Source organism: Spea bombifrons, chromosome 5 (assembly GCF_027358695.1).
Source record: "Spea bombifrons isolate aSpeBom1 chromosome 5, aSpeBom1.2.pri, whole genome shotgun sequence".
NCBI classification, from domain to species: domain Eukaryota; kingdom Metazoa; phylum Chordata; class Amphibia; order Anura; family Pelobatidae; genus Spea; species Spea bombifrons.
In genome coordinates, this window is record NC_071091.1 from 34637992 (window position 1) to 34652017 (window position 14026).

Below are 14026 nucleotides of genomic sequence, written 5' to 3' on the forward strand. Positions count from 1 at the left end.
AGAGGTAATCACAATTATTTTCAAAATCTTGATAACAACCTCTTTCCCAAAGGCCACATTATACAAACAATTTGATTTCCTTCCAGGCTTGTACTGTTCTCAATACTCTTCACCCCCTAAGCATGGATAATTATATAGTCAAAATCCAGACAAAAGCTTTTCCTCTGGACCATCACAATACATAAAACACAATAATTGAATCTCTAGTGCACTCACATCGGTAAAGAAGATGGGTAGTTTAGACAAAACATTCACAGAAAATATGAAACATTCCATTTTAATAATTTTACTGTTCTTAATTGTCATTTATATATGTGTTTGTGTGTTTCAGTTCTTTCTCTAAGGTTGGGTCATTTTTACATTTTGTAATATCATTCTGATTCTAAAAGTTTCTTTATTTAAGGGGACACTGCCAAATCTGAGATGAAATGTAAAAGTTTATTAATTTATAGATATTCCCCTATATTTAAATGTTTAATATTTTGCTATGTAGTCTGCCTTCCGTCTGCCACATTCACATATTGTATATTGCTACATTGCTTGGAGATAATAGCTTTACATGTAAACTGTGCACATGTAACCAAGTCTTTTAAAGCAATGACAGTGAAGTCCCACTTAGGCTAATAGGAGGCATTCAATACAGTCTTCTTTAAAGAAGTATGGGAAACAAATGTGCATCAAATGTCATGACTATGTGTTCCATGGAAGTCCACTTGCGCTAGGAGTGCACTTACATATGGTATAGTGTACTCTTGTGGCTTAGTCCAGAACTGGATTTTGTCCATGCTGCCCTGCTTCTCCAATTGAGCATGTTGAATTTTGTTCAATGCCTAGTTTTGATGACACTTTAAGCAAAAGCCAAGTTATATATTCATTCATAAACAAAATGAGAACTTCCTAGGACTGGCTATCAAAACATTCCACTCTTCACTAGGTAGGACTAACTGCTTGTGGTGGAAGTAGGGTGACCACATCAGCAATGTTTTCCAGGACACATATAATTTATACATATTGCTGACCAGACCAGATAAAGTGCTAATTGGTTCCCTTCCATAAGTCTATACATCCCGCATACTGCAGGGCAGAATTTAATCTAGGCTGGTCATCAATATGAAAAACGTATTCTTGTCCTGGAAAACATGGCCGATGTGGTCACCCTGAGTGGAAGGCCTGGACATGCTTTAGTCCAAGGAGAATAGGTCGATCTTGGATGGGCAAGGGCATGACCAAACACCGCTACCTACCCAAAGATTTAAAAATCTTCTGGAGAAGCAGCACTTTACCCAGAGAAAGGCCCCAGATATGTTTATACATGTGTTTATACATGTCTTTTCTTTATGAAACCAGGCATGCGATTGCAAAGAATGCTAAAGCTGTATGATCTAGCTGTGGTATATATAATGTGCTATCTTCATGTAACTACTAATATGCTGTAGAGCTTAAAGGCATGCGCCAAAACTCATAATGCAAAAAAAGTAAATTACTCAAACTACGTCTTAAATAATCTACCCTGCGATGTAGCATGTTTCACTTTAAATTTATCAAATTTAAAAACACATTCATTATGAGTGTGGGGTAATAACATAGGCTAAGCTGTCACTCCTCATATAACAGAGTTAAGCAAATAATATCTGGACGTCATGACATTGCTTGCAAGCACGGCAAGGCATTCTGAGCAGACTCAATATTTTCAAAAAGGCCAAACACATTATTACTATCATCATCTCTGGGAACCGTCTGCATGTGCCGACACTTACCAATATTAATATTTTAATATATCTCATCATTTTAACCATGTATTGTCTTTTTTTTTATTCATGTCTTTTTTTAATATATTTTTATTTCCCATAAAAAGACCATGCCTCAGGCTGGCAAGAATAAGATTCAGAGGGGATAAAATAGCATAGATTGGATCATTCCAACTTCTGTTACAAGATTTGCTGTTTAATGTCTTTTTTTTTTCCTTAGTCGAATGCTCATGCTTTGCAATGAATGCTGATTATCTTCTGTCGAAGCCAGCAGGCACATCGCCACCTCATTACACATTTACTGATGAGAAGTAGCCTTAGAAATTCATTGTAATGTCTCTGTGTGCTGCTACGGCTTCATGATATGTGATAAACATAGGGCAAAAACACTGCACTGGACCAGTATATGAAAGTATCTGTTTCATGTTCTAATTTAATCTAAAGTCTGATCTTTACCTGCTTGTTTTTGCCAATTATGGAGCTTGGAGAATCTGAGCTGTACCATGCGCTAGGGTCCTCATTTGCTGCCTGCATCCAATGTCTGTTACTGGACCTGCCACGCATCATCTTTTGTGCAATTGGCATATTCTGTCATGATTTATTATAATCAATGTGACCTAATGAGGATTAATTGCCACAACGAATAAACTTGTCAGTGACCTTTGGTGGGACGTATAACAGAGACAGATTGAGATTTGGACACGTATAAAGCTAATATTGGTTGTTATGTTTTTTTCACAGATGTGTGCCCAATCAATGCGAACATGGCGGCAGGTGTACACAAACATGGGACACCATCAAATGCAACTGTGAAGGAACAGGGTACACTGGTGCCACCTGCCACAACTGTAAGTGAATTTATTTTCAGAACTTGTCTCTCTTTAAGCATGTTGTGTGTGTGTGTGTGTGTGTGTGTGTGACACAAAAGCTAAAGTTTATTACTAGAAAGAAAATGAAATGTAATTTTGGTTACATGTTGAGTATTGCAAACATATTAGTTGTGAAAGTGTGTTTTCTGCTTTTTTCCTATTGTGAGCTCAATTTTTTTTCTGTCCAATTAATAGTTTGAATATTGGCTGGTCACATGAAAAAAATCATTTTGGACAAGAAATTATGTTTTCTGTCCTTTCAGTTCAGACGGATTTCGGAGGCCTTTTTCCATTTGGAGACATGTTGTCATTCACACATTCACACTCTCTCACACGCTGTAGTAATTCCATGACAGTGCAGAGCCTCTGCCAACACACTCTCCCCTGACTAAAGGAATAGGGGAGAGGCTATGCCTTGTTGCAGAATCCACAGAGAGAGAGAGAGAAGCATTTCTACACTTCTCTTTCTCTGCAGATCCATCTACAATATTCTGGTCTGGTGTAGAACTTCCTTTGTGAGCTTGATGATATCATGTTTACATTATGATGGTTGGTGCATTATACATTATACCATGGCTATGATGTAGGATGATTAATTAATAACAAGGGGCCCATTTCATCAGTAAAATTTGTGTGATATCACAGTTGGTAATTGCCCTAACTACAGTGCCTGCTTTAACTTTAGGGTTGTAGGTTCCAATCGTGCCAGGGTCAACTCAGCCCTTCACTCTTCTGGGGTGGATAAAATGAGTACCATTGGTTGGGTAATAATAACATCTATAATTCAGCTCCTGAATTCCATGAGTGTGTGTTAAAACTGCTTTGAGCCCTACTGGGAGAAAGGCGCTATATACAAATACTGGTTGTTATGTTACCCCCTAGATGAAAAAAAGTATTGTCTATCCATACATGATTGCCGGCTGCAGGCGTTTTCATAAGGAAAAACAAATGGTCAGCTCAATTTTATTCAGAGCAACGAACTTCTACTTTCTAGTGTGATTACTTCATATACAGATCCAATTTTTTAAGAAATGGTTGTTATTTCTCAGCTGTTATCATGGTGATAGTTTTATTGATTTATATCCTTACAATACACTAACTGAGAATTATGATTCTTACCAAGTAATTTAGAATTCTAAACGCAATATCACCAGTGAGCTCTTTTTCCTATACTAACTAACTCTTTTTCATAACTGAAACAGAATATATAACAATATTTGTGTTTACATTTGCATATCTATTTCCTCTTTCACATTGAACTCTCTATATTCTGAGTTTAGCCATAAAAGAGAACTTTTTAAAACTCAACAGTTGAGTCAGCTGCAAATCTATTGCCTCTAGGACAAATTAGGGTTCTTGTGTATGCAAGTTGTTTGCTATAATGTCTACACCACTAAATTAATTAAGACAGGACAAGAACACATCATGTGATCTGAATGTGAAAAACCACCAGGCAATGCAACCTTTTGACTATGGAGCTCCTTTAACTACAATCCATGATAGCCTGATAACCAAAAAGGTTAAACTAAAAGGAATCAACAGTTAACACTCTAGCTTTTGTGATTCTCTCTCAGGTACTCCCTTACTGCATTGATAAAGTCAGACATGGAGTTGGCGGGGTCTCTTTCTGCATTGTATAATTAGTGGGGCTTGTCTCCAGTATTAGATCCTTTGATATGTGTTTATATTAAATGCTTAATAGTTGTATGAAGAACATTGACTATTTGCTTTGGTTGTTCTGTATGTCCATGTACTTAAATGTGCTATGCCAACTTTTATGCCCCATAATAAGTGTTCCTGGCAAATAATTATGAATGAGGCAAAATTTTATATATTACAGTAAGTGTTGAGTTCAACAGAGTAGGAAGAACAGCATCTTTAATACCAAGGAAGTTCTGGAGCACTTAATCTCTCAATATTCTGGAGCATTTTACTAGCAGGCATGCATTGAATGCCAATGCCTTGCAATTCTTATCACATTACCCTGCAACTAATAAAACGTAATCAGTAATATACATTCTCCCACAATTAAAATAAAATAGAATAATTTATATTCCGAGCACGTATAGCACGGACTTGTCATTGATAAATGTTTATATCGTAACGTGCAGAAAATGAGAAGTAATTTATTTTAAAGCAAACAAAGGAACAGACATTCATTGTATATTTTTTTTTATTACAACCCCATCGGCAATCCAAATGTTTTGATAAATTGTTCGTACTCTTAAGAGTCCAAGAGAAACATATTTATTGTAATGCCATTTATAGCCCGATACCTTCTGGAGAGTTTGAAAATAGTTATTTTTTTAGAAATTGCTTTCAGTTTGTTTTCCTACTAATCATAAACACCACTTGCAAATTATCCAGATGCTTCAAATCATAGTGGAAACGTTCAGCCTGCAATGTTTTTCTGTTGCTTTAATTTAAATTGATTGGAACAGGGTGTTATATTGATTTCCATGGAATGTCAAGTGCAGATCATTAGAAAATTGGAATTAGTTGTTTAAAGAAAAAGGTATGTAAAACACTGATGTCAATTAACTAACAGCGAGTGGAATATTTAATTTTCTGACTTCACTTTGTATTACAAATGGTCAACAACCAACGGGCCCCTCCTGCAAGTGTTTTCTCTTCCCATGTCATAAAAGAAAACTAAAAAAAGCATTGTAACCGTCCATGGTCAGCTAGTTGAAAGCAGCAGGATCTCCAGGTAACATAAGGAGGGTACAAAACAGCCAAAGGAAAAATAAGAAGTCCTCCACCTCATTCCACCACCAAGAAAAAATTCCCCCTACAGCTTGGTGCTTTATCATCAAGTCATGTACAGTTGCTTCTTAACAAACCACTAAAAATGATTACTGTTGGCAAGTGCCTCATTGGCCTACTATGAACATTGAGGAACTTGCCAGGATCGCCCACCCATAGCTCTTAAAGGTAATAGGGTCACACAATTCCATGACCTGCCATTCGGGCAGTGAGAAACCTAAATCCTAATAAGATATATGTGCCCATATATCTTGGAAAACACAACAGCAGGAAATGAATGAGATGATGATCCTAGTCCTGCCACCAGTTAACACTTACACTAGATATCTCCAGAACAATTACTTTGATTGATAAACAAAAAGTACAAGTTATTGGTAGTTTTTATTAACTAATTTAGTTACCATAAAAGCTGTAAAGTAGAGTAAAATTATTTATTAGTCATTTATTACAATCAATTATTAAAACTTTGTAAAAGATCTACTGTAATGAAACTAATATAAATTATCTAATTCATTTACCTGATTAAATGTTATTATGGCTATAACAGTTTTTTATTATGGTTATTTATTGTTTTTATAAATCTAGGACAAGTTTAAATAAGTGCCATTATAAAATAAACACTGTAATTTGAAATAGTTTCTAGTAAACTATTACTAAAGCATTTTTTCACTCTATATTTCAGATTAAGTGTGTAATCCTTTGGGTTTTTGTTCAAATCCCATTAGATGAAGAATAGGACATCAACCACTGTCAGTTTCCAGATACCGCCTTCATTAAATACTACACACTAATCCTTAAACTCCTGAAATTTTCATTCAGGATTGTGCTCTGACACCTACAATAATACCAAAAGGCAATAAAACAGCTGTACCTGCCCCATGGTATGAAAAAAGGATTTAGAAATATCTCATTGTGCCTTCCATCTAAAAAGGCAAAGTAAAGCTATTGGGTTACAATAACATAGGTCATCAAGGGACAAATGACCTAAAGAATTTTACTAGTGTAAGTCTGGTTTAAATGTGATCCTTCTCTACTTCCACCATTTCTCCGTTATCTTTCATATTAAAATTAAATATTGATATTGCTGTTTTTTATAAATACAATAATTTAATTTTATGGGCTAAATTGTTGATAAAGTTAAATCAAATCAGTCGCCATGTAGATGGTGTCATCCAAACATAGTCTAATATAAGACAAAGACAATCTGAGCAAATACAAAATGCAGCTTTTAAATAATAATAATAAAAATATTTATTGAAGGTAAAGAGTTAATCGAAACCTAGATCACCCATGTTAAAAAGTAATTGTCCCTTTAACCTTAAAAACTGGTCAGGACTTTGAATAGGCTTCTCCAAAACCTTCATTTTGTTTATTTTGAGGTTGGCTTGCTGCTTTGCATTATTGTCTTGCTACATAACCCACTTTTGACTCATCAGACCACAGAATATTATCCCAAAAGTCTTGGAGGTCACCTAGTTGTTTTCTGGCAAATGTGAGACAAGCCTTTGTGTGCTTTTTGGCCAGCAGTGGTTTTCGCCTTGCAACTCTCCATCGGATGCCGTTTTCACACAGTCCCTTTGTGGAATCATGAACACTGACCTTAATTGAGACAAGTGAGGCCTTCAGTTCTCTGCATATTAGTCTGACCTCCCGGATGAGTAGTTTTTGTGCTCTTGGATGAATCTTAATATGGCGACCACACTTGGGAAAGTTCACCACTGTTCCAAGTTGTCTCCATTTGTAGATAATGGCTCTCACTTTTGTTCACTGGAGCCCTTGAGCCTTAAAAATGGCTTTGTAACCATTTCCAGACTGATAACGGCTTTTTTTCTTATCTGTTCTTTAGGTTTCAGCATCAGCTGCTGCTTTTTGAGACATTTTAGCCTACTTCTATTTAATGGACATTTAGGTTCAACAGGGCTGGCAGTAATCATGCCTCGGTGTGTCTAGTGAAATTGAACGCAATTATCAATTACATTTGGTTAGTTGGTTGATTTAGTAACTGAAATGGTAATTACTTTTCACATAGGGCCAGATAGGGTTGAATACCTTTATATATATACCGTATTTGCTCGATTATAAGACGACCCCGATTATAAGACGACCCCCCAAAATCAAAATATTAATTTAGGAAAAAAACAAAAAGCCTGAATATAAGACGACCCTATAGGAAAAAAAGTTTTACCAGTAAATATTAATTCATGTAAATATATTTTTTAAATTTCCTTTTATTTGCCAACCTGCCCCCCCCAGTTATGCCACTCTGCCCCCAGAAATGCTTTATACCCCCCCTATTTGCCACTCTGCCCCATGATATGCCTTATACCCCTATATGCCACTCTGGCATATAGGGAGTTAAAAGGCATATCATGGGGCTGAGTGGCATATAGGGGGTTAAAATGCATTTCTGGAGGTATATATGCATATCATGGGGCTGAGTGGCATATAGGGGGTTAAAATGCATTTCTGGAGGTCCAGAAATGCATTTTAACCCCCTATATGCCACTCAGCCCCATGATATGCCTTTTAACCCAGCATGTACTGGCTGCCTTGGCTTGATAGGAGTGTGATTGCTGCTAACAGCAATCACACTCCTATCAAGCCAAGGCAGCCAGTACATGCTGGAACCTGGGGATGATAGTAGTGGGATTACAGCCTCCCTATGCCATGCTACAACCCCCACCCCCCTTACACATCCATGCTATCACACACAAACACACATTCACAAACATTTAAATACTCATTCATTCCATTAATCACACATACTTCACACATTAATCACACATACTTACCCAAAAACCCGCCCCCACCCCCTTACCTGAACTGCAGATCTCTCACTCGAAGACTTCTGCAGGGGACCGGCTGTACCAGCAACTTCTCTGGCCCCGCCCCCAGAGGAGGGAGGGGGAGATAGAGTTCTGTGAGGAAGCTACAAGCTTCCTGTCCTCCTGCTTCTAACGGAAGAGACGCTGCTCGCGACCGGTAAGCAGCATGGCCCCAGCCATTTTTTTGGGGTCTGATTAGAAGACGACCCCGATTATAAGACGAGGGGTATTTTTCAGAGCATTTGCTCTGGAAAAAACCTCGTCTTATAATCGAGCAAATACGGTATATATGGACCAAATGGACCAAAGATGATTCAGACAAACTTTTAATTTCATGTTTAGTCCATTTGTTTTCCCACAATGCATTTTGTTTTCACTCTGAATGTCTCCCTACCTTCTACGATAACCACTTCCATGTCTTTGCTTCTCTGTTTCCTTCTCTGCAGTCCTCTTCTTATTCTTCTATTTCTTCTTCTCCCAGCTCTGCTACTCCAGGGTCCCCCTTGTATCATCATGGCCCCTTCTGTATATTTCTACAGAGCCTCAGCAGACACCCTCCCCCCTGATTGGAGCAATGGGGGAGAGGTTGCCCCCTTGGGGTTGCTGGTTCTCAACCCTTTTATGAACTACTGTGTTTGGAATCGCTTCTATCTGCATTATTCTGGCTTGGTGTAGTACTTCCACAACAGGCAGAGCCTCTCCCTCATTCCTCCTGTTGGGAAGAGGGTGTGTGTGAGACAGACTAAGAGCGTGTGAGAATGGAAAAAACAAAACAACATTGCAAATGAAAATTTCAGAGCTCTCTGCTTCATTTTGATGTTAGTTAAAATTAAAATAGATATAAATGTCAATGCACAATACTAATATATATATATAGATATAGATATATATCTATATAGATCTATATATATATAGAGAGAGAGAGAGATATCTATATATATATATCTATATCTCTCTCTATATATATCTATATATATATATCTCTATATATATATATCTCTCTATATATATATCTCTCTCTCTCTATATATATATATCTATGTATATATATATATATATATATATATATATATATATATATATATATATACACATACATACATACACACACACACATTTGGCTTAGTTTTTGTTGCATAGAGCTACATGGAATGTGCACACATTGAAAATATTGTGCCATAAAACCAGAACACTTAGAAAGAAAGCCAGAGAGAAAATAGTGAGTTATTTTTTAATAATATTGGCTGTCTCCTGAACTAACTATATAATTTAATTTCCTTTTCTCTTATAAAACCAAGAGTGCTTTATCACTTTTTGTCATACATCACAGAAAGGAACGAGAGCACCTGAGACTTTTTCTTTGTAAAACTAATATTGGAAACCATAAAAGAAACTTTTAAAAAGTTCAGAAAAATCACCTTATATTTTATATGTGTTTTTTTTTGCGATAATGTGTGCATATTTTATCAATGGGCAGACGATTATGTAGCAACAAAAATACATTATAAACAGGAAATAAAAATTTTGTTTTTCACGATTTTGTCTATTAATAATTACACACATTTACATATTTGGGAACTCTCTGGATTTTGGAAATTAAAACTGATTATCAGCCATCTGGATTAAAGCATGAAATCTAAGGGAGACGAAGTGGTGCTTGGTCTCACTCACTCCCCAAACAGGTCCTACTGCAAACCTACACCTTCACAACCACTCTAAATGTGTTTAGGACTGACTCCTAAGTATGAAAAGAGGAAAAGCTGTTGGTGGGGTACACAACATCTTATATTCCTTCAACACTATGTCAGACTTCTTTAAAAACAAATAAGTTCAGGAATCAAATATCTTCCTTTAGATAAGAGTAAGCCCGACAATGCACTCAAACCCAGAGAGTTCCCAAGTATGACAACTGGCTGTTCTCATGCAAGATACTTTTCTTCCGGTGTGAGCCTATTCAGCACCGGCTTGTTTTGCCGGATTCATCTGTTGGCTACAAGGTGGTTTTCATGAGCAAGAAGCCAAAGATAGCCAAAGCTGGCTCTCCGTCCCTCCTGATAAACTGTTACGCATTTGGATAGAGCTTAGTACTTTAACCTCATCAGGGCTCAGCACAAAATATTAATAAAACATTATTAAAAAATAAAATTAGGAAATTTAGGTGAAATATTATTTGGGATGTTGGAAGCTCAAGAACCCCAATAGGTTGATACAAAAAATTATGCAAACAAAACATAGCATAACAATTTCAAGATACCAAGATGGGGCTACAATCTCCCTACTATACTTACCTTCTGTACACTGAGCAAAAAAAAAAAAGAGTTCTACAAAAGCCCTTATATAAAATATATTATTTTATTATTGTACAAAAAATTAGTAAAAAACATATATAAAGTATTTCATTATATAGACAACAGAGATTTAAGGAAGAAAATCAGAGCACATGGAGGAAATATGGCTGTATGTTGTATAAAGTGTCTCAAGTGCATATAAATCAACATAAGAATCATAAAGTGCTAAGTCATTTGGATATAATTGAATATTACTCTATATAGAGTGCATCTATCAAATATATAACCATCAAAAAGTGCATAATTAATAATACTCACTATGGAGTGCACCTCTTAACTTGATAAATATATAGAGCACTAACGACATCAATGCAAAGTCTACAGTTCAATACAATGATATAAATACTGTTCTAAGAGCGATATGCTCCTTACCCATATTGTCCACCACTTCCCCTACGCCGTTTCGGTTCTCCTTTTTCAAGGGGTCGCTGTTATTCCCTCATCCTACACTAATATTTATACCCCTCCCCTAGAAGTTGCGCGCCGAAACCCTAATTGGCGCCGGTGTTGCGTCCCCGCCCCACAATTCACTGCTTCGTATCGGACGTCCCAATATGGGTAAGGAGCATATCGCTCTTAGAACAGTATTTATATCATTGTATTGAACTGTAGACTTTGCATTGATGTCGTTAGTGCTCTATATATTTATCAAGTTAAGAGGTGCACTCCATAGTGAGTATTATTAATTATGCACTTTTTGATGGTTATATATTTGATAGATGCACTCTATATAGAGTAATATTCAATTATATCCAAATGACTTAGCACTTTATGATTCTTATGTTGATTTATATGCACTTGAGACACTTTATACAACATACAGCCATATTTCCTCCATGTGCTCTGATTTTCTTCCTTAAATCTCTGTTGTCTATATAATGAAATACTTTATATATGTTTTTTACTAATTTTTTGTACAATAATAAAATAATATATTTTATATAAGGGCTTTTGTAGAACTCTTTTTTTTTTGCTCAGTGAACAAAGTTTATAGGAGTTGCCCCCCTTTTGAGGATGTGATCCTTATACATGCCACAATATTTATAACATTATGTTATTTGTGAATAGTGTGGTTGGATTCTTTTGTGTTATATACTTACCTTCTCCAGTAGTTTTATGTCTAATAATTGTTATTGCTAGATAACTGCCAAACTCAATAGATCATAACAAAATCAGAGTAGATGCCCAATCATAATTAGGATCACCAATTCTCTGGGATCCCTTGTATCCCATTTATGCACAATCGTTACATTGCTAGTTAGTTATCCGTAAATAATGAACTGAGAATGTACTTCATAATACAGTTATATCAGAAGGTACAACACAGTAATTGTATCAAAATGTACTATACGCCATGTGTATATGTTAAAAGTAACAGCGGTAACAGATGTTTAGTAATTTGTATTCCTTTGAACAACTGAGAATAAATATGCTACAAAATTTATGATAATGTACTACATTCTGTCTTAGAAATAAACTATTATTCAATCACCGAATTATTGAACTATAAATATAAAAGTAAACTGAATGTTACTATTGCTATTCTTCAAAAGATTATTATTATATTTGGCAGGGTGTGGGGAGGGGTTATAAAGGGGCATATATACCCACCCAGGGTTATTTAACAGCCCCCCACCATGCACAGGTTGGTGGAAGAGGGGACAATTATTAGCCCTTCCTTGAGTAATAGGGGTCCTCTCATGCCACTGCAAACAACTCACAGATTGGGTCAGTCAACTAGTCGAGTTTGGCTAGTCAATTTAACCCTTAACTCGACTTGCCACTCGATTTCTTAGTGAATAGACACCAGTGTCATCAGGTTCCGTAGCGCTGTTAAAATAATTATTTAACAGACAATTTAAAATTGACAAAAACATTAACACATAGTAAGACATATGCTAACAGAACTCCCGTGAGCTCACCATCTATTGGTGATTAATCAGAACAGAATGATTGATTATAACCCATAGTAATAAGATGAAGACAGAAACCAGAAATGTTCTAGAGTGTTCTAAAATTATGTCTATAGCAAAAAAAAAATAGTGGAATATGTACAGTAATCTTTATATCCCCCGTATCAACAATACCCTTAGTTCTTCAGTTATATATCAAGGATGTTTGTATTATTTACCCTTCTGATCATTTCACTGCACACAATTTACAGGGCTAAAGGCATCTCTTTCTCTCTCCCTATCTTTAGTCTTTTTCTCTATGTTTGTCTTTATGTGATATTTTTTTCAATTTCCCGTGGTTCATTTTTTTCCCGGGCTTCATTTATATTGTGCAGTGCCTTTACACAAAAAACTCATAAGCACTCATCAACCTAGCAGTCACAGAGGCACAAAATATAATTGATGTATGATTTCTATTATGCGCTTCTGGCATTATTCAGTTTTCAATTGTTGCAACCGTTTGCCTTGGTTTTGCAAGCACACGACACCTTGATAAGTTATATTGAAACCTTGGAGGAATGAGCATTCCTTTCTGAATTAAACATGTTTGATCTTAAAGTAGAATATTGAATTTCATTATATAATTAATATTCCGAATGAACAAAGTAGGTAATAGTTTATTGGACTGAATTCATCCATCATGTCAATGGGCCATTATGACTTCAAAACCAACCTCATGAAAATAACTAATGGTAATGCTGAATATGACTGAAGGCATTTAACTGGTGAATCTGTTTTTTTCTGTTCAGGGGATGGGAAAAAAATAGTTTAAAATGTAATTCCATAAAAGAGGTGATTTTCCCACCTGCCATAGAGACATTGGAATTATTTGCGAACAGATTAATCAGCAATCTAGGGATTAAAAACTAATCAATTTTTTAAATGTAAATTATTTTAATTTTACGAAGCTATAGATGTCTATTCATTATCTGCTGGCAGTTATGGTTAACAGATTTTGGTGTATAAACACACTATATAGAGTTGATAATGTAGATTAAACTGACTTTCAGGGAAAGATGTCCATCTCTTGCAGAACATAGAATCCAAGTATTTTTATGGTGATATCCAGAGAGGAAGCTGCAGGAGCGGTGAGAGGATGTGTAAGTGTATAAATGGGATGAGATGTGTGTTAGTGAGTATGAGTATTCTGTTTACATATGTTGTATGTTGGAAGGGGGGGGGCAAGGGCCAAAGAAGTCACAGACCAGTTGTGTGGGGGCAATGGTGGCACAGACCAGCTGTTGAAGTTGGGAGTCTGGGACAATTTGCTAGTGCCATCTTTGCCCCCAAACAACTTACCAGTGCAGTTTTCGTCCCCAAACAGTATGTCGTGCCATCCTTGTCCCTAATCAGCTTGTCAGTGCCATATTTGTTCCCACCTTATCAGTGTCATCTTTGTGTTCATCAGTTCCACATTTGTCCCCAAACTTGCCAGTGCCATCCTTGCCCCAAAAAGCTATTCAGTGCCATCTTTGCCCCAAACCGCTTGTCAGTATCATATTTGTTTCCAAACAGCTT

The 14026-nt window shown here is 36.2% G+C and overlaps 1 protein-coding gene across 1 annotated transcript in view; it reads left to right on the forward strand.

The window, feature by feature from the left end:
* The window catches only part of CNTNAP2 (contactin associated protein 2), a 650026-nt gene that overhangs the window by 439163 nt on the left and 196837 nt on the right, over window positions 1–14026 (forward strand). The window contains exon 11 of the mRNA XM_053467334.1: window positions 2490–2596. Within this exon, the coding sequence (XP_053323309.1) occupies window positions 2490–2596 (107 nt within the window). The remainder of the gene's footprint in view (window positions 1–2489; window positions 2597–14026) is intronic.